The sequence below is a fragment of the Malaclemys terrapin genome, chromosome 19, assembly GCF_027887155.1.
Source record: "Malaclemys terrapin pileata isolate rMalTer1 chromosome 19, rMalTer1.hap1, whole genome shotgun sequence".
Taxonomy (NCBI): Eukaryota; Metazoa; Chordata; order Testudines; family Emydidae; genus Malaclemys; species Malaclemys terrapin.
In genome coordinates this window covers 3540533-3568319 of record NC_071523.1, presented here as the reverse complement: position 1 = coordinate 3568319, position 27787 = coordinate 3540533, and the positions used below count along the sequence as shown (strand labels likewise).

Genomic DNA, 27787 nt, shown 5'->3' with positions numbered 1-27787 from the left:
CTCAGCGGTAGCCGCGGGCGCATCAGCCGGGCAGCGCCCCCGCTCTGCGCCGCACCTGCCCTGCCAGCTCCGGGGCGCCCAGGATCGGCTGCCCGGCGGGGCGCCCGGCAGCCCGGAGCAGGGGGTCCCCCAGCCGCCGCCGCCGGGGCTCCTGGCTCGGGCAGGGCAGCTGCCCCGCCGGCTCCCTGCCCGGCTGCCCTCCAGGATGAGCCCGCAGTACTCCCTGCGCTCCCTGCTGCTGGTCATCCTCGCCGCCTTCTCGGCCAACGCCAGCAACTGGCTGTAAGTGCGGGGCCGGGGAGCGGGCTGGGGGCGGACCCGCCGCGGAGCAGGTGCCTCCGGCTCCCTGCCCGGCGCCCCCGCGCTGGGCTCCGCGGGGGCACTTCGCTGGCGGGCGCCGAGCCGGCCGCTGCCGGGCAGGGGGGTGTCACCGCGGGCGGCACTTGCTCCGAGCCCTGCGGAGCCGAGTCCGCCTGGGAGCTCGCTGCCTTCAAGGTGCGGTGCCGCAGGGGGAACGTGCGCCAGCCTGGCCCCACGCTTGGGGGGCGGGGGGTCCCTCTCGCCCTTTTGTTCCCTCCGCCAAGCCAGCCGCCCCTCGCCTTCCCCACGGAGGAAATCCGAGGGGGCAACCGAGTAACCCGCCGGGGAGCGGGGCTGGCCGGGCTCAAGAAGTGACCCCCAGTGGCGGTGCGCGGTGCTTCTTTCTCTCGCTCCGTGCTCGGCAGCGGGGCTCTACCTGACCAGCAGCGGCAGGCGCTGACATTGGCCGCCCGCTGCACTCAGCTTTGCTCCAGGAAACGTCCCGGGGCCGAGCTGAGCCCCCTTGCTTGCTGATCTGTCCCTGTCCCAGTCCCAGCATGACCCGTGTCTCCTGCCGCCGCCTCAGGCAGCCCTGCTCGCAGCCCTCCTGGGCTGGGACCCCCCTTTCCTCGGAGTGTACTGGGGTCCTAACCAGTTAAAGAGCAGTACTGGTTAGTCTGGGTTTCCATGGAGATCAGGGGGTGCTGGACGGTTTCTCCATGTGGGGAGGAAAGAACAACTGCCCCCTGTGAAATTGCCCTACCTGTCCACCCTGCTGTTGCTCTGAGGTCACGACCTGCTTCCCGAGAGACTCCTTTTGGGTCATGGTGTCGCTAACTGGGGTGAACTCCGGCACTCAGGCGCCCAGCAGAGGTGAGGCAGAACTCTTCCCCTGACGAATTATTATTTATTATTTAGGCTAGTTATAGTATAACTTTGTGGAAGCAGAAGCTACATCTGCATTTGTTCTTAAGTTACTAATCTGTGTAGCACCAAGGCCCTGAGGTCAGAGCTCAGGGCAAAATGCAGCCTGGGTTTTGCTGCGGTTATGATAAGCGAGTGAATGATCGGGGACGGGATTTGGTGAAGTGGGGAGAGAGAAAATGGCAAAGTTACAAACCTACAGCCCAGTTTAGCAGAAGTCTTTTCTCTTCCCCACCCCTCAGGGCCTGTCTGTGCTGATGGACACTGGATCTCTCCTGGCCCTAGTTAGAAGAGTAGGGGTTTGCTTCCCCTCCTCCTAGCGTTCTCCATCTGGCTGGCACACTGTGTCCCAGAGCTCTGGAGATCAGTGGTGCTGTGGGGCTCTCTGGGATGAGGAGCTCTAGAAATGCAAATTCTGAGGGTATGATGTGGCGGAGCCCAGTTAGATTAGGAAGACCTGGAACAAACACTGAGATAACTTGTAAGGTAAACACTGAGGGAAACTGCTGCATGTTCTAGAAAATTTCTCCAGAGCTTTGCCAAGGCTGAGGGAAGTGCTCCCTGACACCGGCTCTTGGGGGGGCTCTGCTGGGGGGAGGGGCAGCATCTTTCTCCATAACTTTGTATTAAGTATCAGTTTGACTAATCAATATCTTCTGGTGGGTGAGGAGGCTGCTGCTGCTCCCAGCTTTTATCAGCCCCGGAGGCTGTGATTGAATTCTAGTTAGAGCCCAGTTCAAGGGTTTAACTAATCTAGTCTCTGGTCAGAGTGACTGTTGCACTATCCATGGCTTGGGTCACAGCAGTAGCACAAGCCACCATGGCTACATTTACCACTTGTAGCATATGAAGGGCCGGTTTGCCTCTTCCTCTGCACCTCAATCTCCCATGGGCATGAACAGGAGTGATGAATGTTTCGTTAAAGGAGATTAATCTCCAGAGACATTACATTTCAGCTATCACAATGAATAAGGTAGGACCTTGTCATTTCTGCCTCAACTCAATACTGTATGTCTAGCTTATGCCCCCCTGCAGACATTTCCATTGTCCCGTCAGCCACAGCAAGTCCATGCTCCCTATTCCACTCTGTATCCACAGGTGCCCATGCTTTATCCCTTGTTTAAGCCAGTGGTGGCTGAGTGGTTTTAGAGGATGCTACTCGGCCCAAGGAGACCAATCTGTGCCTGGAGTGGCCACTGTCATCCTTCAAATAGCCAGCTGGAGAGAAGGGTGCTATAAGGAGCCTGTTTGGGTCACATAAATTGCCCCATGCTCTGTTACTGGGCTCCCCTTTTTTTCCCTTGTCAGGTGGAAAGAGTTTTGTGGCATGGGTCTCTTGCAAACGCTGGGTGGGTTAAAGCAGACAACAAGGCGGCTTTTAAGCTGCCTCACATTTGGTGAAGACGTGTCATGGATCTACGGTGGTGGTTTCGGCAGTGGGCAGGACTGGAAGGGGAAGTGCTGGCTGAGGATAATGGCCCTACCAGGAACTCTGCAGAGGAGTTGGCACAGATGCTTGCCAGGCTGACTTTTGGGAAAAGGGGAAAATTCTGTAGGTGGAATCATCTTAATATTTGGGGATTTTTACAGGGACTCTGAGCTCTCCAGCACGTCCAGGCTTCTCCCTGCGCTCTGTTTTGATGCAGTACCAACAGAGCCGGGTTTCCCACGTCCACCCAGCCATTCGGCCCATCACACAAGGTTACCAAAAATTGAAGGGGCCAGAGAATGTGTAGCTGTTTATCTGCCGGTGGGTGGGGTTTGTGTGTAACAGGAAGGTTGTCGTTGTGTAGTAAAAGTAGATGTGTGTAAGAGGACGGCAGCGTGGAGATGCAGTGGTGGGCGTGGAGGCTGCTTTCCCCAGGACTGTCCTCTGGACAAAGAGGGTTTGACTCACAGGAGTAGCGGGCAGGAGAAGCTGTGTTGTAACCAATGAAAATGGCCTTCAGCGAAACCACCCTGGGGAGTAAGATTTTTTTTTTTTAAATAAGGGTTGGCTGTACTGAGAGGGATTTCCACTGGTTGGGTGGGATTATGCATTAACTTGTGTATTTGTATTACAGCAAGGCTGAAAAATGCCTTATTATGATATGTAGTCCTAGTACCTAGGCCTCTGCAGCATTGCAGCCCACTTGGTTCTTGTTCTAGAAAACCGAGCATAGGCGGCTTTAGCTGCCAGCGACTGGGGGCTTGTGTGCAACAGTTTGTACTTTCTAGGTTATAGTGGATCTCTCTAAGAAGATGGACATGTGGGGATGAAGCTCTGTGGGAGTGGAGGGCTCATTCCAAGCACTTACTTCCAGGCACCAATTCCTGCCAACAGTGTGGAAGGAAAGCAGAGATTCATTTCACTGCTTTTGGAAGAAAAGAATGGAGTCTGGCATAACAAATGTAGCTAGTCCAATAAAAAGACAATCTACAACTTGGTGTTTTTATTCTTTGCCTATTGGACTCAGGCAAGTCCCGCTCCTGACATCAAAAAGAAAGGGCTGCCCTCAGGCAGTAAACACAGAAAGGAAGACCCGGGAGCGATCAGATAGTCTGAGAAGGAGTATACCCTGCATGTTTCCCACATACCTTGTGTATTCTGTGTAGAGTATTGTGTCTTGCTTTAGGCCTGTGTATACTGCATGTATGTGTGTGTACAGCACACGTGGCCCATGGCCATTGCATTCAGCCTGGGCAGGCAGCGTGTGGCTCTTTTTGATATGTTACCTTATGCCCAGATATGTAGTATTTGTGTGCATGTTTCTTTAGGCTTGTGTGTAGGTGTGTATGTTCAGTGGCACAGCTCTGTAGAGAGTTTGCTTTTCCAGAAACCTGCTGGATTAGTGATTAAGCTCAGTGAGCATTTCACAAGACAAGAGTTTTTCTAAAGCTTCTTTTAACCTGTTGGAACTCGCATTCCCCAAACACTTCAGAGACAGACAGCTTGTAACAGTTGAATTGGACATTTTCACAAACTCCTTGCTTTGCATGGAAGAGCTCTAACGAAGTAGCTGGGGAAAGGCTGTTTAGATTGGTTCGTATGCCAGTGTTTATGCGTTTTATAATCTGTAAAGGAGAAGCATCTTGGGATCTTCTGGAATGACTGACCTGCAGTCCCTCTGAGGGATCACTCTGCTACAGAGATTTTCAGAGTTGGAAGGGAGTTTGCAAAATCTGATCATTAAACAAACCAAGATACTTTATATCTGGCTAGAAAGTAAACCTCAGGCATATTTTGTCAGTCTCTGGATGTTGGGAGTTGCTGCATGTCCAGGAAATCTCTGCCCTTAAGCCATTTCCAGATTTGGAACTAGAAACTTTCTCCTGTTTGATGACACCTGTAGCCTTGCTTTTCCTCCTACATTTCCAGGCTCAGTGGAAGCCTCATACCAAACACTATACTGAAGTGAAAGGTCAGTGCCCAGTAGATCTGAGCCCCAGAGTGAGGGTATGTGCCAGGGGAAGGGAACATCTCCTTTGGTGTCTGCATGCCTCTCACAGTTGGCCAAACATTATCTCCAGCAGTGCTTAATTTGTGCCAGGGCTTGCCAGGGATGAGCCCTGGTATCTCTAGGCTTGGCAGTTCATAGCCCAGGCACCTCTAGGCTTGGCAGTTCATAGCCCAGGCACCTCTAGGCCCAGCACCTCTGGACTTGCTGCATCAGTTATGAAAGTAAAAAAAGTTTGCTTGAGCCCATGTAATTTCATTACAAATTAAGCACTGATCTCCAGAGGAGCAGAGAAGTTTGCTGCACGCATAGGAGTTTCACTCCTGGATAGTCCATGGCTTGTGTTACTTTCCAATGCATTACATTGCAGGTGTTACTGTGACTGGCTTATAGGACTGAATTAAATTCTTGATTCGTTGCTATTTTTGCGCTAAAATATTCCAAACCCTGCACCCAGTGCATGCACTCAAAAACATGGCTTGTATGTGCCAGGCCGTTTTCTAGGTGGTGCAAATGGGATGCATGTGGCATTTTTCCAAAGGGGCACTGACCCAAGCACTTAGCAATGTACTAGCTGAGTACCTCACCGAAGTGGGAGAGGACGGTCAGAGTTCTGACTCTAGGTGCGCAAATGAAATCATCACCGAACAACTTTGTTGGCAAGTTCCAATCTAACTGGGTAACTGTAGCCAGTAAACTAACAGGCACTACGAAGCCTGGTTTCTCCTGACTCTGTATTTGACACTACTGGCTTTTAAGATGTGACTGGTTGTTTGGATTATTAGGATGACTTTCTCGAAGCTCTAGAAAAAAGATCCCTTGTGTGTGGAGAACCCTGGGCACCCGCTCATCCAGAAACCATTAGTGACTGCCTTCATTTTCATGCTGTTATCCAGCTAAAACTGTGTTGGTCTCTGGGAGCTTTGCAGGAGGCTCTCCATGTGCTGTAAATATTCTGAGATGTGGTTATGCTGCTGTATAGCAGGGTGTGCTGCCAACAGCTCTTTAACCCCTGTAAATAGGGGGTAGAGATGTGGCAGTAACATTTCCCTCTGGGCTGAGATTTGGCTTAAAGGGCCAGGAGCACAGTTGTTGGGTTTTTTGTTTGTTTTGAGGGGGGAGGAAGTGGGGAGGTGTTTAAATTTTAAGGAAGTGGATTTGACTGTTCTATGAATACCTACAAATCTGTGACTTACAAAGCGAGGCGGGCTGGAAAGTTGGTCTCTGTGGTCTCATTCTGTTTGCGTTAGAGGGCCAGAGAGGAAGGAATAATGCTTTGCATTTCTACAGCCCCTTTCATCCGGAGATCTCCCTTTGCTTTGCAGACACAGGGCCTGATTCTCCTCTGCCTGGCACCTCGTCTCATGGACACCTTTGAAAGTTGGTGTTGTGAGTGCACAATTCTAATTTGGTAGCACTTACTCTGCTGGTGCTGGTGCAAATGGCTATCCATGGTGCAGGGCGATGGGGAACTGGGCCCTGGGTTGATCATTCTCCCTCACTTGACTGTCTGGTTGGCTCTGCTCTTACAACTACCTTGATGTGGATGACAGAGTTCTCTTCAGCTAGAGGTTTCCCAGCTTCCACCAGAGCAGCAAGAGGTCCTGATTCTCAGGTCTGGCTAAAATCCACTCATTGTGGTTTTTACCTTTCCATCATCCTTGTAGCTCCAGATTTTCAGCCCTGCTGTGGCCTGGTTCCATCCCAAAACTGCTGTCTGGCTGCCGAGAGCCCCAAGGTGCTGATCTGGTGCCGGTGGGAATGGCTGGAACATAGAGGCACTCTTGCCATGTCCCCTTTCCCCGGGTCACTCTCCCTGTTCCAGACCTTACATAGTGGACACTCCCAGGTAGCCAGCCTATGGCAGCACAAAACAGACAGACCAACACTGCAAGCTAGAACCCCAGTCTCTTTACACACTGACCATCTTGTTGTGAGCGCGGTCCTGGAGGCAGAGTGAATGGCTGACTAGGCGTATTCCGGGAGAGGAGAGATTTGAGGACCCAGATTTGGGAACAGATTCTGTGAGCGGGGTGGGGAGCTCCTTTGTGCTGCCCCAGGGTTCCTTTGGAGACTCACCATCAATGTTTTGTCACTTCATATTTTGCTCTCTAATCCTGAGGGAGGCATCGGGTTGTCCATGCAGCAAGCTCTCCCCAGAGTCTCACGCAGCAGGGGACACCCTTCCATGGAGGGCAAAAGGAAGAAGAGCTAAAAGCTGCAAATTATTCTGTAGGACATTTGGATTTCAAAATAGAATAAAAAATCTTGCAACAGTTTATGACAAGCCCAGCCAGCTTTAGTTTTCCCAAAAAAACAGCGAGTGGCTTAAAGGTTTGTGTCTTGGTGGCAGAAAAAACCGTTTGAAATCTCCCAGATCTTGGGATTAGCTGGGATGGGCAAGGCCCTGATCTCGGGCTCCTTTTAGAAGCTAGTAATGCCATCAATGACCAGGTCCTAGCTGGCAGGGAATCTCCAGGACTAAGTTTGTCAGGACATAGAAGGTAACTTGATCAGCAATATTCAGATAGCTAGTGATGGGGAACATCCTTATTTGGGGCACTTGAGCAGGTGGTAAATTGATAACTTGGTGGTTCATGGCAGGCAGGAACCACCCTGAATCGGGTGTGAAGGAGGGTATCTGGGAAGTGAAACTGAAATAAAAAGTGCTGCTTCCCAGGCTGAGAAGGGGAAGGTTCCTGCGAGCTCCAATGGCAAGGAAAATGGACTTCTGTCTGCCTCGTTCCTGGTACTGCCTGTCATGCTAGTTTCTGGACCTATATGGACCCTGCAGTTATCTGAGCCTGCGATGACGGTTACAGTTGCTGCTATTTGTGTCACTCAGCTATAAGATTGTCACATGGGGACTGGAACAATTTTTATAGTGAAGGTGCTGGGAGCCATTGAACCAAACTGTAAACCCTGTATATGAAGGAAACCACTTCAAGCCAGGGGGTGCTGCAGCGCTCCTTCCCACCCCACCCCCACTTCTAATTCCAGCATCTCTGGTTCATTGTCCTCCCCTTCACTCACTTGTCTTGGATGGCATATGTGGAAGCAGTCTGTTGACTTTCTTAAAAGTGATAAAAGTGCCAAACAAACTCAGGAATCTGTTTCCGATGTGTTTTCGTACGTCTGTACCAAGGCAGGTTCACTCATTTTCCTGGTATTTTGTGGATATTTTTAAGCCTTGGATCCTGGAGTCATGTGAATACAGGAGAATCTCAGCTTTCGCTTAAAAAGTTTCTAGCCCTCTTAGTTGCAGACGGAAGCTTGAAAACATGACCCAAGTGTTCCCTAAAGGCTCAAGCCAGAAGGCAAATAAACCCCCAAATGTGCTAGTTTTGATAAAAATCCAATGACCTGGGGGGCCCTGACTCAGGATTTTTAGACACTCGGGCTGGCAATATTTAAGGCTGTAAGAAAACTGTGGGCAGCGGTTTTGTGGTGGCAACTGCAACTTTTAGCAGACACAGCAACTTCTTATAGTTGCTGCAGATTTCAGCACTGCCAGCACTTGGATGCTGCAGCCAGCGGAGGAGCCGTTTCTCTTCACGTATGGGGGAAGAGACAGTGAAGAGTTAATATTGTGAGTTTGTGCATTTCTATTCAGTTAAACCAGTTCATGAACTCCTGTAAGTTGTATGCAAGTTAGCGCTGCCCCTGGGGTCCTGTCAGCCTGCCAGTGTGCACATTGGGGTAATGGCGTTGTAAAGTTGGACTCTGCTGCAATATGTTTCCTGATTTGAAGGTTGAGCAACAAGATCGAGTCCGTGCCAATGGCACTTTTCTCCTTTAGAATAATAGCAATTGGACCGTATTCAGCACTGCATGACAGGCTTGTGACAGTGTCAGCAGCACAGAGAGAGTCAGCAGTGACAGCATTTCTCAGACTCTGTGACTGTTGTGGCAAAGAAACCTTGGCACAGAGCAGTAATGTGTGGCAGAGCACGTCGGTGTGTGCCAGCATGCGGCAATGGGTTTGCAAGGTGTGCAACATGCGGCAGTGCCATAGTACAGAGCAGTGTTTCCCAGCCTGGTGCCTCCCCCAGTGGGTCTGGGGAAGGCTCTAGGCGGGTCATGGGCCTGCTGGTGGGAGAGTGAGCTTGCGGCAGTGGTTCCTATCCCACGGGGCTGGGCCTGGCTCCCTGCTCCAGGCGTTGTGACAGGTTTGGTCTGGCTGATCCCCCATTGTGATGGGGAGTGGGACGGTCAGCGAGGCCAGATTTGAGGAGCGGCGCTGCGACTGGCATGCGGGGGCAAGTGGTGAGTGCGAAGCCTAGTGCCGCAGAAGCTGTAATCATGTGGAAGTGTCACACTGAGAGACTGACTTAGTCACTTTACCCATTGGTGGAAATTGGGAGCTGCCAAGCCAAGAGAAGAACAAATGTGTGGCCGATGTGACAGGAAGATTGAGAGAGAGACGCATCCTAGTCCAATGCCTGAAACAGAATCAATTCAGGGACGACGCTTTCATTAAAAAACAGTTACGGAAAACAGTGTCTGACTAATGGGAGATGGCAAAGGGCCTGTCTCGGTAGGATGCCGCATAGTGAGATGTTGCCACAGAGCCATGAATGACAAATGGCCCTGGGCGAAAGCTCCCAGACTTACCTGCCCAGCCTTAGGGCGGATGCTTGATGTATAGTATCCACCTCTGACAGATCCCTGGGTTTTGTACTCCGTTCTCTGGCAGCACACACAGCTGATTGTGCTAATCTAGGATTGCTGAATTGTGTTAGTGCATGACATGCTATGTCTGTGTAGTAGCACAGAGGTATTGCAACATGCCCCATATTGTGCAATGCACTTACTGCTACATCACAGCAGAGTTCGTGTGTGGGCTGACAGATGCTGGAGGTGTGCGGCATGACAGGCTGGGCAGTGACAGTAGTGTGGTGTGTGGCAGTGCAGAAGCACATGAATGTACCTAAGGAGTGTGCAGAATACAAATGGGGGCTCTCCAGCTGTTCACAAGGACACTCTCCACTGTCAGATAGAGGCCAACAGGAAACCACAGGAAGTGGATTCCCTTCTCCCTGGCCTGTAATTCGCTCCTGAAAGAGTTATGGGCGGGGGGAGTTGCTCCAGCCCCTTCTCCCTGGGTGGGAATGAGAGAATCCTCAAAGTGCCCCTCTTCCTTCCAGGTGCATCCAGTCAGGACCTTTCTCTCCCTCTGGCAGCAATGCCCTGAGCTCCTTTCCCCTTCCTGGGGAGCCTCCCCTTTCTCCGGGGAAACCGCTCTGCTTGTGGCAGGCCCTGGGGAAGGGGGGTAAACCCCTGTGTCCTAGAAGACCCAGAGGCCAATGTGAGGAGATGTCTCTCTCTGCTGAGGAGGGAGCTCCTTTTGCTCTGTGCAGACGCTGGGGCGGGGGCTAAAGTTAACTCCCCCCTCGCCAGCTCAGACAGCCTCTGGGGCTGCTCCAGTCACGCTCCTTTGATTCCAGAGGCCAAAGTCTCGGTCTCTCCCCTGCATTCCATGGGGCATCATCCCTGAGGCACAAACACCTCCCTGCTTCCCGGTGCTGCTGCTGCTTCTCCCCACAGCGACCGTCTGCTATGGAGCCCTCAGGCTCCAGCGGCCCATCCGACGCGTCTCAGTTACACCAAGAGCCTAAAGAAGCTCCACCGATGGAGTTTAGCCAAGAGAAAGGTCAGAGGTGACCTGAGCAGGCTGTAGGTACATGGGGAGAAGATTTCTGATGGCAAAAGCCGCTTGAATCTAGCAAACAAAGGCAGAACAAGCTCCAGTGGCTGGAAGCTGAAGCTAGACGTGTTCAGACTGGCGATAGGGGCAGATCTTTAACTGGGAGGGCAATTAACCATTGGAACAGCTTAGCCAGCCATGTGGTGGAGTCTCCATCGCTTTAAGTCAAGATTGGACATCACTTTCTCAAATATCTAATTGAGCTAGAGCAGAAGTTCTAGGCTTGATGCAGGAACTGCTAAGTGAGAAATTCTCTGGCCTGCACTATGCAGGAGGCCAGACTAGATGATCACAATGGCCCCTTGTGCCTTAAAAGCTGTAACTTGCCCCTTTTAAACTCTCACAAATAAATGTAAGACAGACTGCTTGAAACGGTCACTTTTAGAGGGCCTCAGCCTTTTATAGCAGTGTGACTGTGTGTCCTCGTGTGCTGTAGTCCACGGGGATGAGAGAGTGGTTGTGTAGATGAGGCTATATCAGGCAGATGGAGCCATAGTCTGTGATACACAGGCCATTGGCTAAACAGAGGGCAGCTTTTGTGCTATGGCCAGAGTGAAAACCAACCTGGCACTGGTGCAGGTTGTTGTGTGCAAGGTCACGTGGGAGATTAGAAAAGGCAACTTTCTCCAGCATTTTGCAGAGTGGGGAGGATGGAGATAGGGCAGTGACTAGAGAAGGTGTCTGAGTCAAGGAAAGCAGAACAATTAAACCAAAAACAATCCTAGGTCCCATCTAATCCCAGCCAATGCTTTCCATTGTACGCTTACTAGTGTTTGGCCCAGTCTTTTTAAAAGTTCTGGCAGCCTGGTTTGCTTCCCCTGCCCTAGCCGAACTGTTCCACAGCCTAACTAAGCTCACTGTCGGGGTGTCTTTCAGACTGAGTTTTCTGTTTAATTCTAAGCCAAATTATTCTTAATCGTTCCTCGAGCCATCCACCCTTCTGCTAATTTTCGTGACTCTTTGGAGCTCCCTCCAGTTTGTTGGTATGTTTCTGGCACTAAGGTTTGGTGGCACTAGAGTCACAGAAATGGCCCCGTGCTCACTACAATAGTCACAAAACAAGAACATCAGAGGCACCAACACACCCAGAGTAGATTTGTTTAAAAATCCAAATGGCTTCTTCTCTGCAAGACACTTGCTATGTCTTTGTCTTTATGGAACATCTCAACGACTCAGATTCTCTGTAGTGGGAAATGCAGAAGTTTATCTCCCCTAATTTCTGTTTTATCTCCCAACCTGCATGGGCTGTCTTGTTCTTGCTCCAGGAAGCTTTCCTCCCTGAAGTTGCTATTATCCTTGGGTATATTTTAAATAAAAACAAGATTAATTTTTAAGACCCCTGGGGTTAGGAGGGATCTTGCAGTGTTGCAGACAAAACAATTGCAGAGGGGATGAGTCGCAGACGTTTTTAAATTGAGATTTGGCCTAGTCTAAACACAAAGTTGTACTGATATAACTAAGGTGGGTCTTTATACTGCCTTAGTTAAACTAGTGCAACTTTTGTGTAGAAGAGCCCTTTTGGGTTTTTAAACAGGAACTAGAGTTGTGGACAAACTCCTGAGACATAAAGGCTAAAAGAAAGAGGAGTAACAGGCACTACACTGCAAACGACAGTGTCACTAAAAGAAAGCCAGCCCACTACAAATGAGCCATGGGACTAATTGGCGCCTTTGCTACGTTCTAGGCCCAATATGAGAGAGGAAGGAAAATACCTATTTAAAGTAGGTTCTAATGCCTTCTCTGTGGTGCCTTGTTGTTTGCTTATTGTGCTGAGGGACTTTGTAGAGGAATAGTTCCAATGGAAACAGTCAATATGTAGGTGTGGAGAACTTCAAGGAAAGTTTGAGAGACTCTGGTTCTGATTCTGTACAGCCCTTGAAGGGCTTCCAGCTAGTTACTTAGGGAAACAGTTTGAAGCAGAAGTGACTTAGAGAGTCCCTTACTTTGGGAGCCAAATGATGCTTGGGTTATGCATATTCTTCTTTCCACAAAGGCCCAGCACCTGTACTCCGGTGGGTCAGTTTACCCGTGAGAATCTGACTTCCTGATCTTCATAGGATCCATTTGCTAGCTGGATCCCTAGACACATCTTATTGGAAAGGAAATTCATAGATTCTAAGGCCAGAAGGGACAATTATGATCATCTGGCTTGGCCGCCTGTATAACCCAGGCCAGAGACCTGCCCCAAAATAATTCCGAGAGCAGAGCTTTTAGAAAGAGATCCAGTCTTGATTTCAGAATTGTCGGTAATGGAGAATCCACAACAAACCTTAATAAATTGTTACAATGGTTAATTATTCTCGCAGTTAAAAATTTACACCTTATTTCTAGTCTGATTTTGTCTAGCTTCAACTTCCAGCCATTGGATCGTGTTAGACCTTTCTCTGCTAGACTGAAGAGCCCATTATTAAATATTTATTCCCCATGTAATTACTTATAGACTGTTATCAAGTCACCCCTTAACGTTCTCTTTGTTAAGCTAAAGAGAGTGAGCTCTTGGAGTCTATCACTGTAATGCAGGTTTTCTAATCATTCTCATGGGTCTTCCCTGAGTCCTCTCCAGTTTATAAACATCCTTCTTGAATTGGGGGCACAAGAACTGGACACAGTATTCCAGCAGCAGTCTCACCCGTACCAAATCCAGAGGTAAAATAATCTCTACCTGCTCAAGATTCCCCTGTTTATGCATCCCTGAATCCCACTGGCTGCAGCGTCACACTGGGAGCTGAGGTTCAGCTAACTATCCGCCATGACCCACAAATGTTTATCAGAGTCATTGCCTCTCAAGATAGAGTCCACCACCCTGTAAGTATGGCCTGCATTCCTTATTCCTAGATGTATACATTTACATTTTGCTGTATTAAAATGCATATTGTTTGCTTGCACCTAGTTTACCAAACAATCCAGATCGCTCTGAATCAGTGACCTGTCCTCTTCATTATTTACCAGTTCCCCAGTTTCTGTGTCATCTGCAAACTTTATCATTGACAGTTTTATGTTTTCTTGCAAGATATTGATACAAATATGAAATAGCATAGGGCCAAGAACTGATCCCTGTGGGACCCCACTGGAAACGCACCCACTCAGTGACAATTCCACATTTACAATTACATACTGAGACCTGTCAGTTAGCCAGTTTTTAATCCATTTAATGTGTGCCATCTTAATTTCATATTCTAGTTTTTTTAATCAAAATGTTGTGAAGTCTAAGTATATTACATCAACACTATTACCTTTATCAGTCAAACTTGTAATCTTATCAAAAAAAGAGATTTTTGGCAGGTTCTATTTCACATAAATCCATTACCCTCCTTTAATTCTTTATAAGTCAAGTCCAATATCAGCCACTCCGCACTCTTGTCTGGGACCAATGTCAGGCCGACAGGCCTATAACTACCCAGGTCCTTCCATCTTGACTGTGTTGCTTAGTTGTGGGTTTGCTGTCTGGCGTTGCCCAGTGGGACTGGCCTTGTACTTAGAGGGGTTCTCTGAAGACTTTAGTTGTTTGCCTCAATTTGTCACATGTCGAAGGGATGAGGCAGCCATTGGTCAGCGTGCTGGCTCTTGCCCTCTGAAGATATGCTTCTCATTCCAGGCCCAGCAGTTGCCAATACAATTGCGTGTCAGGTTTAGGAGCCCAGGGTCTTGAAACAATCCCTATAGACTTGAGAATTGGCAGGCTAGTGAAACTGGAGTTGAGCTGGAAGACAGCAGGAGAAGGAGCAATGGCCTACAGCAAAGGAAGGGAAATTCTGGGGTGTCTCAAAGACAGCTACTAGCAGCAAAAGCAATTGTGTGGTAGAACAGACTGCAAGGCAGGCTGTCCGGACATGCTCACTGCAGTAGAGCTTGTTAGATATGGTACTGGTGGAAATGAGGGGTGGAAAGTGGTCCTGCAGAATGCAGGCACTGGAGTGATTTGCTCCTGCAGCCTTAGCTTGCGTGTGTGCAAAGGGGAAATGACTGTCTAATTCCAGAGAAGAAAATGCTATGACAGTGTCCCTTTTAAGGGCAAGATGGAATGGTGGAGCCCGAAGTTTCCATGGTCACAGTGAAGGGAAGCTGGCAAGATGATTATGCCTCAGTCCGGGGCCTAAGGCAGCTTGGTCCCCACCTCAAAATGGTTTAGAAATACTCCGTAGCCTCCCCTGGGACAAGAGGGCTGATGCACCACAAAATGTAGGCATGAAACCTGGGGCCCTCTGATCATGGAAACGTGCGGTGGGAACAGCCCCAGAGATGGCGGATGGGGGACTGCCCTCTTCTCCTAGAGACAGGGAGGAAGAGTGGATATTTACCTACTTCCCCTCCTAACCTGTGTCTGCCTAGGATCAGGAGAAGAGCAATGTGAGATGCACCTGTTTTTCTTCTACCCCGCCCCACCTCGGGGGAAAGAGGAGCCCGCACCAGGGCCAACATCTCTCATTCAGCTTTGTCTATGTGGAGCCATAGAAGTTTCCCGATGCTTTGGGGTGCTGGCCTGCTGACAGCACACATGCCATGCTTCGCTGGCCATGTAACGTCTCCTCCCACTGACTGTGATAATCGCCCATCAGCAGTCACAGGTCTCTGCAGTTCCTCTCCAGTAGGGTGACGCAAAATGGCCCCTTGGCCTCACTGCCAGGCTCCAGAAAGCAGCATTCGGCCTGCTCCCAAGTGGCTGCTGAAGCCTGGCTTTCTCTGTAAGGGCAATACCCAGAATGCTTTGTATGCAAAAGACAGGACAGGAGTGGAGTGGGATGGAATACAAGGAGACCACCCCCATTGCTAAAAGGCAGAGTAGGGCTGCTCTCCGGTACCTGAGCCCAGAGGGAGAAGGGGAGTGAGAGCTGGAGGGTATAACTGGATTTACGGTGGAGAGGGAGGCTGGAGAGCGTGTCAGGCCGGAGTCAAAGCAGGGGAGACTAGAAAGATCAGAGCAGCCTGCAGAGGCAGCGACATGAGCTGAGCAGGCAAAGGCATCCCCAGTTCAACCAACTTAGCTCGCATAACCCACCTCCTCTCGTAGCTGTGATGTGATGGCGACTTTCCTGGCACCTTGCTCTGCCAGGACCCCCCCAGAGCCCAGCCCTGACAGGAACCAAGTGTTTCCAGAAACTTCTTACGGAAATGTGTGTGTTTGGTTTTGCTCTCAAGAGGGGAGGCTGTTTCCCCTGGGAAGAGGCCCCGAGGATATCTGGAAAAGTGACTGGGGTGTACACATCCACAACTCAGGCCGTGGTTACGTGCCATAGGCCCACATGACTTGTGGCTGCCGGGGTTGTGTGGTGTGATTCAGGACACCGGTTTGAAGTTATAGAAAGAAGTGCTCTGTTGTCTCCTGCCGGCAGACCTTCTCCTTGGCTTCCAAGAGGCCCCCTAGTGGACTGTCTGTGGTAGTAGCTCAAAGCACCACACTTCTCGACTCCCCTCCTTCCAAAGAGAGCAAGATGGTTTTTTTCATGTTCATCTCTTCAGTTTCTCTGGCTGGCTTCTTGGGGACTGTCTTGCACTTTGGCAAGGATTTTTTGTTGCCAGTGACCTGGCTGGACTCCTTCAGCAACAGATCTGGTGCTACAGTGAGGTCTCCTGAAAGAGCTTCGGGAGGAGATGCGTTTGGAAAGCAGGTTCTGCGTAACAGTAGGTGAGGCCATCCTTGAATAGATCAGGCCCATGTTACGTTGGCAGTCGGACTGTGCTGTCGCCGGCAGCGGGGGTGCGTGCTTGTGTTTGTGTGCTGTGCATGGAGCAGTGCTGAACAGCATTGAGGGGTGGGTGCATAGACGTGGTGAGTGGAGATGGAGGCCTGTGGCTAGCCCCCATGGGGGAGGGAGTAGTTATGAGCATTCTGGATAGCTTCATCCAGCCTGTGTCTCTTGTGCATCCAGTTAACAGCTCCTCTCTCGGTGACAGATGCAGTTCTCTGAAATATCTTTTGTCTTTGTTTTATCTTCTTAAACAGTACAGTAATAAGTATTTGTTTGGGAAGTCTCTTATCTGGAGCATCTGCTTGGAAAGGTTTGAAAGGGCCCTGTCACGCTTCTCTTCCTACGCTGCTTTGAATTTCTGACTCCCCATCGCCTGGAGAATTCTGCCGAGCTAGAAAGAACAGTGGGTCTCTGAAGCAATTTTCTCCTCTCCCATTTGCCAAATAGAGTTTCCCCATGTGCCGAACAGAGCTGACACTAACGTGGCTGCCTCCAGCAGCTGCTTCACCTGTGGCATCACTTCCTCCTGCCAACTTGTTTGTGTTCAGACCAGTTGCTGAATCGTCGGTGGTGCTGGCCGCACAGCTGTGGAAAGTGTCAATTAGGGGGGGTTCTCTGAGCACTAGGAGATACTGCATTTGTGGGCATGATCCAAGAATGGGAAAAGGAGAACATTCTCCTGGAATGGGTTAAGAGCCAGGAGTTCCGTACCCCACTCTGTGGCCCTGGTCTGTACTTTTATGGCACTCTCCCCAAGGGGATAGCAAATACCCTTTCACAGAGGAGAAAGCCCAAGGCGCAGACATACTGCATGGAATTGGTGCTGCAGTTAGAACCCAATTTTCCTAACTCCTACTCCCATGACTAATCCACCAATCTGCAAGGTCATTGTGCAAGTCTCTTAACTCTTCTGTGCCTCTCCTTCCATATCTGTAAAACAAGGTTAATAGTTACTGAACTCAGGGGAAGGTGGGGGTTTCAAGGTAGGTTCATGTCTCTTCAGAAGCAAAGTAGTGATGTATTATCTGCCCCTGTCATCTTGGAGGAGCAGAGAGCAGCTTTGCGTGGAAACAGCAGACATCCCTCCCAGTATCCTAGCCTGCCACAGATATCTCAGGACTCTGGCTTGATGGGAGGAGGTGAGGCTCTGACAGAAAGATGTCAAACCTAGGTTTGGCCACAGTCGAATTTCCAAGCCAATAATGTACATTAAGGAGTCACTGAGCTGCTTTTACATAAGCAAGTAATTGTCTTAAAATAACATAAATTCTTGGACAAGTAGATTTAACTGGGGTTAAGGTTGTAAAAGAGTCTCACTCTAAAAATACGGCAGCAAGACACTCCATGTTTGTCTGCGTCTCATTAGCTCCCTATCAAATGTGCTCAATTTACAAGTGAAAATTGCATGCTTTTTCTGACTGCCAGCACTCCCCTGGGACCTGAGAGTCAAGCTGGGTTCTCTGTCTTGCACATCATTAGTAATAGGGATTCCACAGGCCAGATTCTGCCTTCAGTGACACCTGTGCAGCCCAGACACCAGAGGTGATTTTGTACAAGTATAACCAATTGGAATTTAGTGAGCAATTCTCTTGATGCGCAGGAGGGAACAGACTCCAGCCCCCTCCTGCTGAGTTGGCTCCACAGAGCTAACCCACTGAAAACTTACGTACTGCAGAAGTCAGCAGATTTGACGCTTGAGACCCAAGGGGAGCAAACCGTGCAATACGGAGTCCCTCTTGTGTAGTCCCTTCTCAGAACAGAGCTTCACTTTGTAAGGGAAGGATCCTTAACAGAACGTTGTAAGACACAAACTCCTGAAAATCAGGAAATTCAAAGACCAGATTCTACTTTCAAAAACAAATTGACCTGAGGTGCTTCAAACAAACTTAACTCTGCCCTTCCTGCTTCATCTTGCTGTGCCAGGGTAGCTAAACGTAACTGCGAATTTTTCTGGCTATCAGCTCTTTCGGGGGTGACTTTAAACTGTCTGTCCAAGCACTGAATGGTGGTAAGGATTCCCCCGGGTTTATTGATACATATTTATTTCTGACTCCAGTTTCAGAGAGTAACTTGTCTGGAACTCTGCCCTAAGCTGTAGGAGCTCCCTACCCCTAAAGCCAGCACAGCACTTCACTGGCAGTGCCCTCTCCAGCACGTCAGCGGGAGCCAGCGGCTGTGGACAAGAGAGTGCTGTGTGAGGGCAGAGTTTGCCAGGGGGTCCCTGGCTGAGTCTGCTCTGGCAGGCACACGGGTGCAGAGGGTCTGGGATTATCCAGGGACCTGTAGGAATAACGTACCAATGTCCCGAGCTACTCAGAAATAGTGACCGAGGGGATCAAAATGCCAGGGCAAGAGGTTGAGCCTTGGGAAGAAGTTCAAATAATGGTCCTCCAAGAAACCTAATGAACCTCCCCTCGCTGGACTGAGCTGGGGTGGGATCGCCAGCCCCTCCCTTCCAGAGTCCGTGAGCAGGCGCTCACACTTCTCTCCTGAGCGTGGGGGAGCCCAGGCAGTGGGGTAATCCTCTGGAAGCCCATGAAGTCTTGTGGGGGAGTGATTCCAGTAACTGCCAGGAAGTGGAGTGGGCCTGGAGCGTGGCAAGGGGACAAATCACTGGAAGTCCAGGTAGTGGGGGGGTTATACCCCCACGTGCACCTCTTCCCCAGAACACTGTCACTAAGTACCCCTAGCCTCAGGCTGGTGCAGTAGCCTCAGCATGTCCTCAGTCCTGGAGGGCAATGTGCAAGGCAGCAGGAGAGTGCAGCCTGGGTGCGCAGGGAAGCAAAGGCAGCGTTTTTCAGGTTGGTGAGCCCTCACGCCCATGTTTGTGAGTGGGGACCTGGAAGGTGCCCCACCTCAAGCCCCACTAGAATTCCAAGTGGTGAAGGCCCCAGCAGTCTCCTCCCCCAACCACCCGCCAGGGCTGGATGCCCACGAGAAGATGGACCAGGCAGCCTCCACCACCCACCAGGGCTGGCTCCCCACGCGAAGGTGGCTGGGGAAGCTAAAAGCAGGACTAAGAAGGGAAGTGGTTTGAGGGAGATGTTTGTCATGAGTAGAACACAGCCGGCGCTGAGGGAGCAGTGTGGCAGCTGCAGCTGGCAGTCGAACCGGTGCACTGCTTGCTTTGGCTGACTCGAGAGACCTCTGGCTTTTCCTAGTAGCACTTGGATATGCTGGTACTCGGGAGACTTGACAGGGCATATTCAGAACATGCCGAGAATCTCCCCCTCCGTGCTAGGCAGACAGAGTGGAACTGTTGAACAGCCTCCCTGCTGGGAGAGGGAGTGAATGTACTCCATGCTGTAGCTGGGCAGGAGGGCCGTACTCTCCCCCAGTGTTGCTGTCGGGACCCTTGCTCTGCTCAGAGGCAGAAAGGCCATTTTGCAGAACTCTCACAGCCAGCCTGGCGAGGCAGAGGGACCCAGTCAGGCACTAGCCTCCAGCTCCAGTGAGGAAGGAAGGAGAGGAGAGCAGCTTGTGTCTTTATCCAGGCTACTGGAAGGGACCACGTGGGTGGAGATCTCACCAGCTCTGGAGGTTGTCAGTGCAATGGCAAGGGGTCTTCCCAACCTCAGGAGTGCAGGGGTCTGTGCCCAAGGCAGTCCCTGATATCCAAACAGCTGCCTGGGGAGGGAAATGAAGGGGCAGCGTTTCCCAGGGAGAGGCTGGGACAGTTCTTTCTCCTGCGCTACAAACCTTTCTAACAGATGTTGCTGGGTGTGCTGACAGGTACCTGGCAAAGCTGTCCTCCGTGGGGAGTATTTCCGAGGAAGAGACCTGTGAGAAGCTGAAAGGGTTAATCCAGCGCCAAGTGCAGATGTGCAAGAGGAACTTGGAGGTGATGGACTCGGTACGCCGGGGAGCCCAGCTGGCCATCGAGGAGTGCCAGTACCAATTCCGTAACCGTCGCTGGAACTGCTCCACACTGGACACCCTGCCGGTCTTTGGCAAGGTAGTGACACAAGGTGAGCGAACTGTCCAGAGGCGTGTGCCCTTCTGGGCAAGGGAGTGAACTGAACTGAGGCATGAGCTTCCAAGTGGGAGATAACGAGCTTCCAGGTGGGGCCACAGCTGTGACGCAGATAGAGGCAGAACTTGGGGGAAATGGCTGCATCTTGTAGACCCGGGGTTCTCAAACTGGGGATTGGGACCCCTCAGGGGGTTGTGAGGTTATTACATGGGGGGTTGCAAGCTGTCAGCCTCCACCCCAAACCCCGCTTTGCCTCCAGCATTTGTAATGGTGTTAAATATATAAAAAAGTGTTTTTAATTTGGGGGGGGCGCAATCAGAGGCTTGCTATGCAAAAGGAGTCACAGTACAAAAGTTTGAGAACCACCGTTGTAGACCCATGCAGCGTGTGCACACCAGTACTCCAGTGTGGAGTCCGATTTATTTGGCAGCATCAGAGCTACCACGTGATGAAGGGCAGGAGATGGCCCGATGCTATTGTTTCGCTTCAGCCAGAAATGCCACGCACCCGTTTATAGAACGGTAATGTGCTACTCTCCCAACAGACAGGCTCAGCTCTGTTTTGCTGGGGGTTGGTGGCGAGCAGTTGGGGGTTGGAGATGGCAAGTAGCCATCACCGGGGACTACCAAGGAGTGCAGCCATGGGATTCTGGCACAGTCGCTGTTTGCGGCTCCTGGATTGGCTCAGTGGGCTGTGGAGGGCCATGGGAAGCTGTGGAGGATGTAGACAGAGTGGTAGTAAAGCATGTGGTACCTCCTGGTCCTGTGACTCCCAGACATGCTGTACAGGAAGGTTCGTTGGGGCTATTTTTAACCTGGCCCAGTTCCTTAGCTGCTGTCTGCATTTCTGTTGTAAACCCCAATTTCCATGCCCGTGCTGCAAAGCCGCTCTCTGCCAGTCTCTTCTCTGGTCAGCGAACAAGCCGTGAGCTAGGCCTGTCAGCGAGCACGGCTGGACCGTTCCTTACTCCTGGGTGAAGCAGGCTGGGGGTGAGACCTGGGGACGATGCCCTCTGCTGCCCAAAAGCCGTAAAACACTCATCGCTCTGCACGCTGCTATGCCGGCTCTGGCTCTCACCCTTCCAACTACAGAGACTCCTGTTCTTCTGTAGACTCAGAACCATCCATCTGAATGAAATGATCTCTGGCGTGGACTACCCCAGCCTCCTACAGTGTAACCGTCTGCGAGCCCTGTGCTAACTTCCTGACAGCGCTGTGACCAAAGGGAACGAGCCCCAGGCGGGTTGTAGAGCAGGGAGGGCGCAGGGGCGGGTGGGGCAGAGCGCCGGGTCAGGACTCAGATGTATTTGTAGAGCTGAGGGGGACTAGAATAGTGTGGAGGCGCGTCAGTATGGAGATGCATTGGCAGAGCTGGGGGTGGCCAGGACCATAAACGCTGACTTTTATTTCCCCCGGGGTGCTCTGCCCCTTCCCCCAAGGTCCCGCCTTCCCTCTGACTCTTTCTCATCCTTGCTCCTTCCCCTCACCCGAGGCCCTGCCCTTGATCCGCCCCCTCCTCCAAGACCCCACCTTCGCTCCACCTCGTCCCGTCCCCTCCCCGAGGCCCCTGCCTGCTCGCTGCTCTCTGCCCTCCCCCAAGCCCCTCCCCAAGCCACCAAACAGCTGTTTGGTGGTGCTCCCAATTAGCTGAGCACCCATTCGTTTTTTTCCATGGGTGCTCGAGCCCCAGAGCACCCGCAGAGGCGGCGCCTATGACCAGGACTAGAACAGCAGGAGGGTACAGGGCAGAGCAGATGCGCTTTGGAAGAGCTCAGGAGGAGTGATGAGTTTTCTCCATGGCTGGCGGCATGAGGCCTGTTTCTGGAGCCCCGTTGTTCTTTCCTGAAGGCAGCACTAGTTTCTATGGCAGAGGGAGCTGCAGTGACTTCCTCTTGCTCAGATCTCCCTCTCTCCTGGCAAACTAGTGACCAGAGGCATCTCCACTCTGACCCCCTTTCCTCTGTCTAATTGCTCTGTGGGTTAGATTAGCTCCTGGGTGTCCCCTTCTCTGGTGTGACTCCAGCTGTTCCCTCTTCTCTGAAGCTCTGGGCACTCTCTGCTCTGACCTACCAGGACCTGCAGGCCCCAGCCTCCCCCAGTCCAGCCTCAGCTCCTTATTTAACTTTCCTTCCCTCGGCCTGGGGGTGAAGATTTGTGCTTGTGAAGGTTCAGGACTGGAAATACCAGAAATACCAGAAACTGAAGTCGTCTCTTTTTAGGCAGCCACAGCACAAACCGACCAACATGATCCTACTATTAACCTCGATTAACTTGGAGGTGATTCAGTCCCATGCTGGCTGGGTCCTAACCAGCCACTGCCGCCCAGGCCAGATTACAGCCTTGGCCACCAGTCTGATCTGCGACCACCAAAGTTGCTCCCCTTTGTCTGACCAGTCAGTTGTGAGCAAGGGCCCGAGAGGTGAAGGGCAGATCTCTGTTCACAATGGTATGCTTCAGCTGCCATTGAAGTGACCCTGGGGCCTCTTGCCCTGAGCTTCCAAGTAGCACAGCCTGGACTTTAAATGCTGATCCCTTCAGTCTACAGCACATGTTCTGAGACAGAAGGGCCTGTGGCGTCCTAGCCGCCTTGGCTTCAGAGCGTGACAGGAGCCAGGGAATTGGGTGTTGCAAGATTTAATTGATGACCACTAAACCCACAATCCTCACACACATGCAGAGAGACACTATCAGTGAGAGAGAAACACACACACAGACATGGGCACATCCTTTATATGCACCTTTGCAAAGCTCCCTCTTCTTTTGTAGCTTTACTGTAGCTCTGCTTTCACGCAGGGCAGTCTCTGCTGGCACAGCCGGCCGGCCGAAACCTGGCCATGTGTCCTGCATGTTTGCTCTCTCCCTCGTAGAGGTTTGAAGTTCCCAACAACTGCTTCCTCAATGTGCAGTAACCGCTCTGGTAACCATAACAAGCAGCGTGAAAGGGGCTCTGTCCCCAGCTGATGGAGGGGTAAGATTCCGAGAGTGGGACAGGGTTCTGGAGCAGAGCAACGTGAGAAGGATTTTGGAGGTTGGTTTTATAGGATTCTGCTTAGAGCTGTTAAGGCAGAGGGAAGCTTCTTAGGCTCCAGGGGCAGCTCCATGTGGGGTTTCCTGGGTGTGGGATTCAATCTGGGAGGAAATGGTCTGGGTGTGAGGGCTCTAGGTGAGGATGGAGGCTGGATTCTGGCTGAGATGCACTCAGTGCAGGGGTGGGTGGAGGGTAGGCAGCGGTGGGCCTGGTGTTCTAGGCCTGTCTGGGGGCTTGGCTAGACCTTGCAAAGCTAGAGCACCCTCAGGGTTGCTTTAACGTCCCCATGGGCTGCCTGTGTCATGTTAGCTGGACCATAGCAGTGCTTCAAAAAGCCCTGGCTGGGATGATTGAGTTGGGGTTGGTCCTGCTTTGAGCTGGGGGTTGGACTAGATGACCTCCTGAGGTCTCTTCCAACCCTAATCTTCTATGATTCAACTCAGCTCCCAGAACTTCCTTTACAGCGTGGACTGGAAGGGGATTTTACCAGAGCCATTCAGGCAAAGAGCCCTGCTATGCACTTCTTCATTCCATGGGGAAGAGAGCCGCTGCCTGATTATTATTTATTTGCCCTGTCATAGCACCGAAGTGCCTCCATCACGGACCAAGACTCCTTGTGCTAGGCACTGTACTACGGCCCCTTTCTCACTGCTTCTTAGTTCAGTGGAGAACCGGGCCCTGGAGGTTCTGCGGGACTGTTCAGGGTGTGGGGCTGCTCTCAAAGGGCTGTTGGGGACAGGTTGCAGGGGTGGGGTGGTTCTGTTTGATCTCCTCTGGGAGGCTGGGTACAAAGGGCTGGGGAGAGCTCTCACCATTTTAATGATATGCCCCTTCGCTTTGATTCTCACTGTCAACTTAAGCTGGTTTAATTGTTTGTTTCAACTGCCTGGGCCCCAAACAGCAGGTTCCAAATGATTAATAATAAAAATTAGTTGTAGTATGAGGTAGAATTTCTTGGGACTGCATCAGGGTCTCCAGCTATAGGGTTTTCTGTGCAGGGTTTGGACTGCAGGAAAGTTCTGTGCTGGGTTGCTGTGTGAGGGGCTCTTGGGGGGGTTCTCTGCCCCAGACTTGGGGTGAGAGGGAAGGGTCTGCATACAACGTCTGCATTTGTGGTTTTGTCCAGAAAAGTCTCTCTGCGGGTTTCTGGAATGCGTTCTTTGGAAGGGGTTTCTGTGCTGGGTCTCAGGCTGTGGGAGGGGGTGAGGTGTGAGACTCCCTGTGCCATGTTCTGCATGAGGATGGGGGGACTCGGGATCCATGGCTCTCAGTGCTGGGTTCTGCATAGTGTGCGTATTGGGTACGTGCAGAAATTTCTGCCCGTAGGATCAGGGTATTTTGTGGCCTTGTGAGATAGGGGATCTGTAGGTAGGTTCTAGGTACATGTGTTCTGGATGGGGCATGTGATGATAGGAGGCTCTGAGTGCCAGGCTTTCGATTGGGAGGAGCTGATTGCCAGGATCTCTGTGTCAGGTGGGTAGCATGCAGGGCTCCTCTGTGCCACACAACTGCCCGTGGGGGGGTGGGTCTGGATCAGGCAGTGGCATCCGTCTGACGCACACATACAAGTGTGTGGGCCTGGGCACCTCTGCCCTCGGCTGTGCGTGTGAATTTGAAACTATTCCCCACTGCAACTTCTGTCATTCCAGGGACACGGGAAGCAGCTTTTGTGTATGCCATCTCCTCCGCGGGGGTGGCCTTTGCAGTGACTCGAGCCTGCAGTAGTGGAGAGCTGGAGAAGTGTGGCTGTGATCGGACTGTGCATGGTGTCAGTCCTCAGGGTAAGTCCTTACAGGAGTACGATACGGGAGGGCAAGAGTGGAGGTGCCAGATGGTTGCTAAAGGTCTTCTCTAGGCTAAGCACAGGATTGCACAAGATCCGCTGGGCTTGTGCCTGCCAACTAGAGAAGAGAGAGGAAGAATAAGGACAAAGGAACAGAAAGGATCCCTTCCCCAATCACTCCCTTCGTGTCTCTTTCAGACGGGACAGGTGGGCAGGTCACCCATTTGTCCAGCTGTTCAGGCACACAAAGGCTCCCAGGCAGCTTCCACATTTTCAAATAACATTGGATGGTTTTCTCTTGAGAGTGCCGCCACCCCATGGCCCAGTGCCCCAGGTGTGCCTGGGTAAAGCGCTCCTGCTGCATTGCCGATCTTTCCAGGTGTGTCTGAGTGTGTGCCTACCACACTGCCATTGTTAGCTCTGACTGGGCACAGCCTGGTGCACCCTGGGAGAATCCCTACATACTGCTGAACACACTACCAAGCCCTGCAGGCGCCTTTCGGCTGAGTGACTCCTCCGCCCTGCAGGGCAGTCAGCGTCTGTAGGCTCAGCGCTGTGCGAGGCTAGCCGGAGTGCTCACCGCGCAGCCGGCAGAATCCAGGGACTAGTGGGACTTAGGGGAAGGCTGCAGTCCAGCAGGCAGCATGGCAGACCAGCCCCACAGGAGGTCAAAATCGGAGATTAGCTTCGTGTCGCAGGTTACGGCTTCACAATTTGCCTCTGAGCAATTTTTTCCCTTTGTTTCCAAAGAGCCCCAGCCATTCTGGGGAGGGGGGTGGCTTATTTCCCTTCCCTAGAAGGTCCTAGATGGCAGAGTCCTAGTTCTGGAGCTGCCCTTTATGGTAGCAGCTCTGGCTCATGAAGTCCTTTCACTAGACACGAGGCAGGAGGTGACAGCAGCTGTCCAGTGTGAACTCAAAGGAAACAGACGTTTGGAGGGAGAAACAGGAAGTGGCCAGCTCCTCTGTAGCTAGACTGTGGGGATCGGAGAGGGAGAGGACAGGCCGAGGAGCCGTCTGATTGTCCTGTCCTCCAGCTCTGCCTCGCCCTCCTTTCTGCTGCAAATCACTCTCTCCAATCCCCGCTGTACTTTAGGCTTCCAGTGGTCTGGCTGTTCCGATAACATCGCCTACGGAGTGGCCTTCTCACAGTCTTTCGTTGATGTCCGGGAGAGAAGCAAAGGCGCCTCCTCCAGCAGGGCGCTCATGAACCTCCATAATAACGAGGCTGGAAGGAAGGTAATAGCTCCTCAGAACACCAGGGCAGCTGCCAGACTTGGGCCAGTGGCCACTGCCCAAGCTCCATTTCCCTTCATCTGACAATCCTCCTGGCTCCTGCACTTCACTGCTCACTGTCGTGTCTCTTCACCTGCAGCAGGCCCCTCCATTCACTGTTGCACTAGGTCACAATTCCTGGTCTTCCTGCCGTGCTGCATGGTGTGTACTAATGGGTCTGGGTGTGGGTGCCTCCTGCAGGCAGCTGACAGCTCTCTTCTTTGTGTGCTCTTTCAGGCTATCCTGAACAACATGCGGGTAGAGTGCAAATGCCATGGTGTGTCAGGCTCGTGCGAGGTGAAGACCTGTTGGAAAGCAATGCCTCCCTTCCGCAAAGTGGGCAACATGTTAAAGGAGAAATTTGATGGGGCCACTGAAGTTGAGCAGAGAAAGATCGGCTCCACCAAAGTCCTGGTGCCAAAAAACTCCCAGTTCAAACCACACACGGATGAGGACCTGGTCTACCTGGACTCCAGCCCGGACTTCTGTGACCATGACCTAAAGAATGGGGTCCTGGGGACCAGTGGCCGGCAATGCAACAAGACTTCCAAAGCTATTGATGGCTGTGAGCTTATGTGCTGTGGGAGGGGCTTTCACACAGACGAAGTGGAGGTGGTGGAAAGGTGCAGTTGCAAGTTCCACTGGTGCTGCTTTGTCAAATGTAAACAGTGCCACCGAGTGGTAGAAATGCATACGTGCCGGTGATGCCGGGATGTCCGTCCCCTCTATAACTGACCCTTCCTCTCCCCTGCCTGTTGCCCCAGGACTGGAGGAGGTGATCCGGACACCTCAAGGAGAGGGTTGTGTAAAGAGACACCGAGTGCAAGAGAAAGATATTTAAAGTTCCAAAAGTGATTGTTGTATTTTTGCCTTTATTTATTGCCGAAGCCAGAGCCCTCCTGATCTGCATGTGCTGGAAGGGTCGCACATGCGCTCGATGCTGCTGCTGGGCTGGGGCCAGGCAAGGGGGCTTTGTGGCGCCCGCCCCCAAGAACCTGCCCCTGTCAGACGAACTCCCACTGACTGACCAATGGAGCATTTCGGTCCGCGTAGATTTTAAACTGAAACAAAACCTAGCGTTAGGCACTTTTATATTGGTCTTTTATATTACAGCTACTTCAGACTCACAACAAACCGCAGGCCTGGCCTGAGGCTCCCGGAGTCTGTTCTCATATTGGCTGGTTCCGTACCACGTGCCAGGAGAAGAGAGAGGGCAGAAGCCAGGGGAGCATCCCAAGCTGCCCCGGGGATTGTGCTGTTGCCAGGAACTGAGCTGCTGGGACCAGCTGATTCCGCAGACCAGAGAACTTTGTGCAGAAGTTAAAATGTGGGGAAGGACAAAACTAGTGGTCTGGTTCCAAGCCCCTGGCTTTTTCTTCGTGTTGTTACGCGGTAGGGTTCTCCCTTTGGGTCTAAGCCACTGGAAGCGGTGAGGGACGCTGTCCACCACGGAAGCAGGAGTCAGGAGAACAGACCCCCAACTGCACAGAAACTCTTTCATCGAAGGTGGAATCTGCTTCACCAACAGCCCCCGGTGCCATGAGCCCATATCCACTCGTGCTGTTCAGCTCCAACCGCCCTGGGAGGCTGACGGCCTGTCCTCTCTTCCCATTCCCAGCTGATGCCTGTTGTGGTAGCAGCCTCTTACTTAGAAATAAAAGAAAAAATAATCGGG

General features: G+C 51.7%; 1 protein-coding gene across 1 annotated transcript; it reads left to right on the top strand.

Moving 5' to 3' along the window:
* Positions 1 to 27787, top strand: WNT4 (Wnt family member 4). Its single transcript, XM_054009405.1, has 5 exons — positions 1 to 282; positions 19788 to 20023; positions 24705 to 24836; positions 25934 to 26076; positions 26350 to 27787. The coding sequence occupies exons 1-5, from the start codon at positions 206 to 208 to the stop codon at positions 26815 to 26817; spliced, it is 1056 nt and encodes a 351-aa protein (XP_053865380.1). The 5' UTR covers positions 1 to 205; the 3' UTR covers positions 26818 to 27787.

Coding starts and splice junctions, on each gene's coding strand:
- WNT4 (XM_054009405.1), top strand. CDS start 206: ATGAGCCCGCAGTACTCCCTGCGCTCCCTGCTGCTGGTCATCCTCGCC. Junction 283..19,787: donor GCCAACGCCAGCAACTGGCT/GTAAGTGCGGGG, acceptor GTGTGCTGACAG/GTACCTGGCAAAGCTGTCCT. Junction 20,024..24,704: donor TGGCAAGGTAGTGACACAAG/GTGAGCGAACTG, acceptor CTGTCATTCCAG/GGACACGGGAAGCAGCTTTT.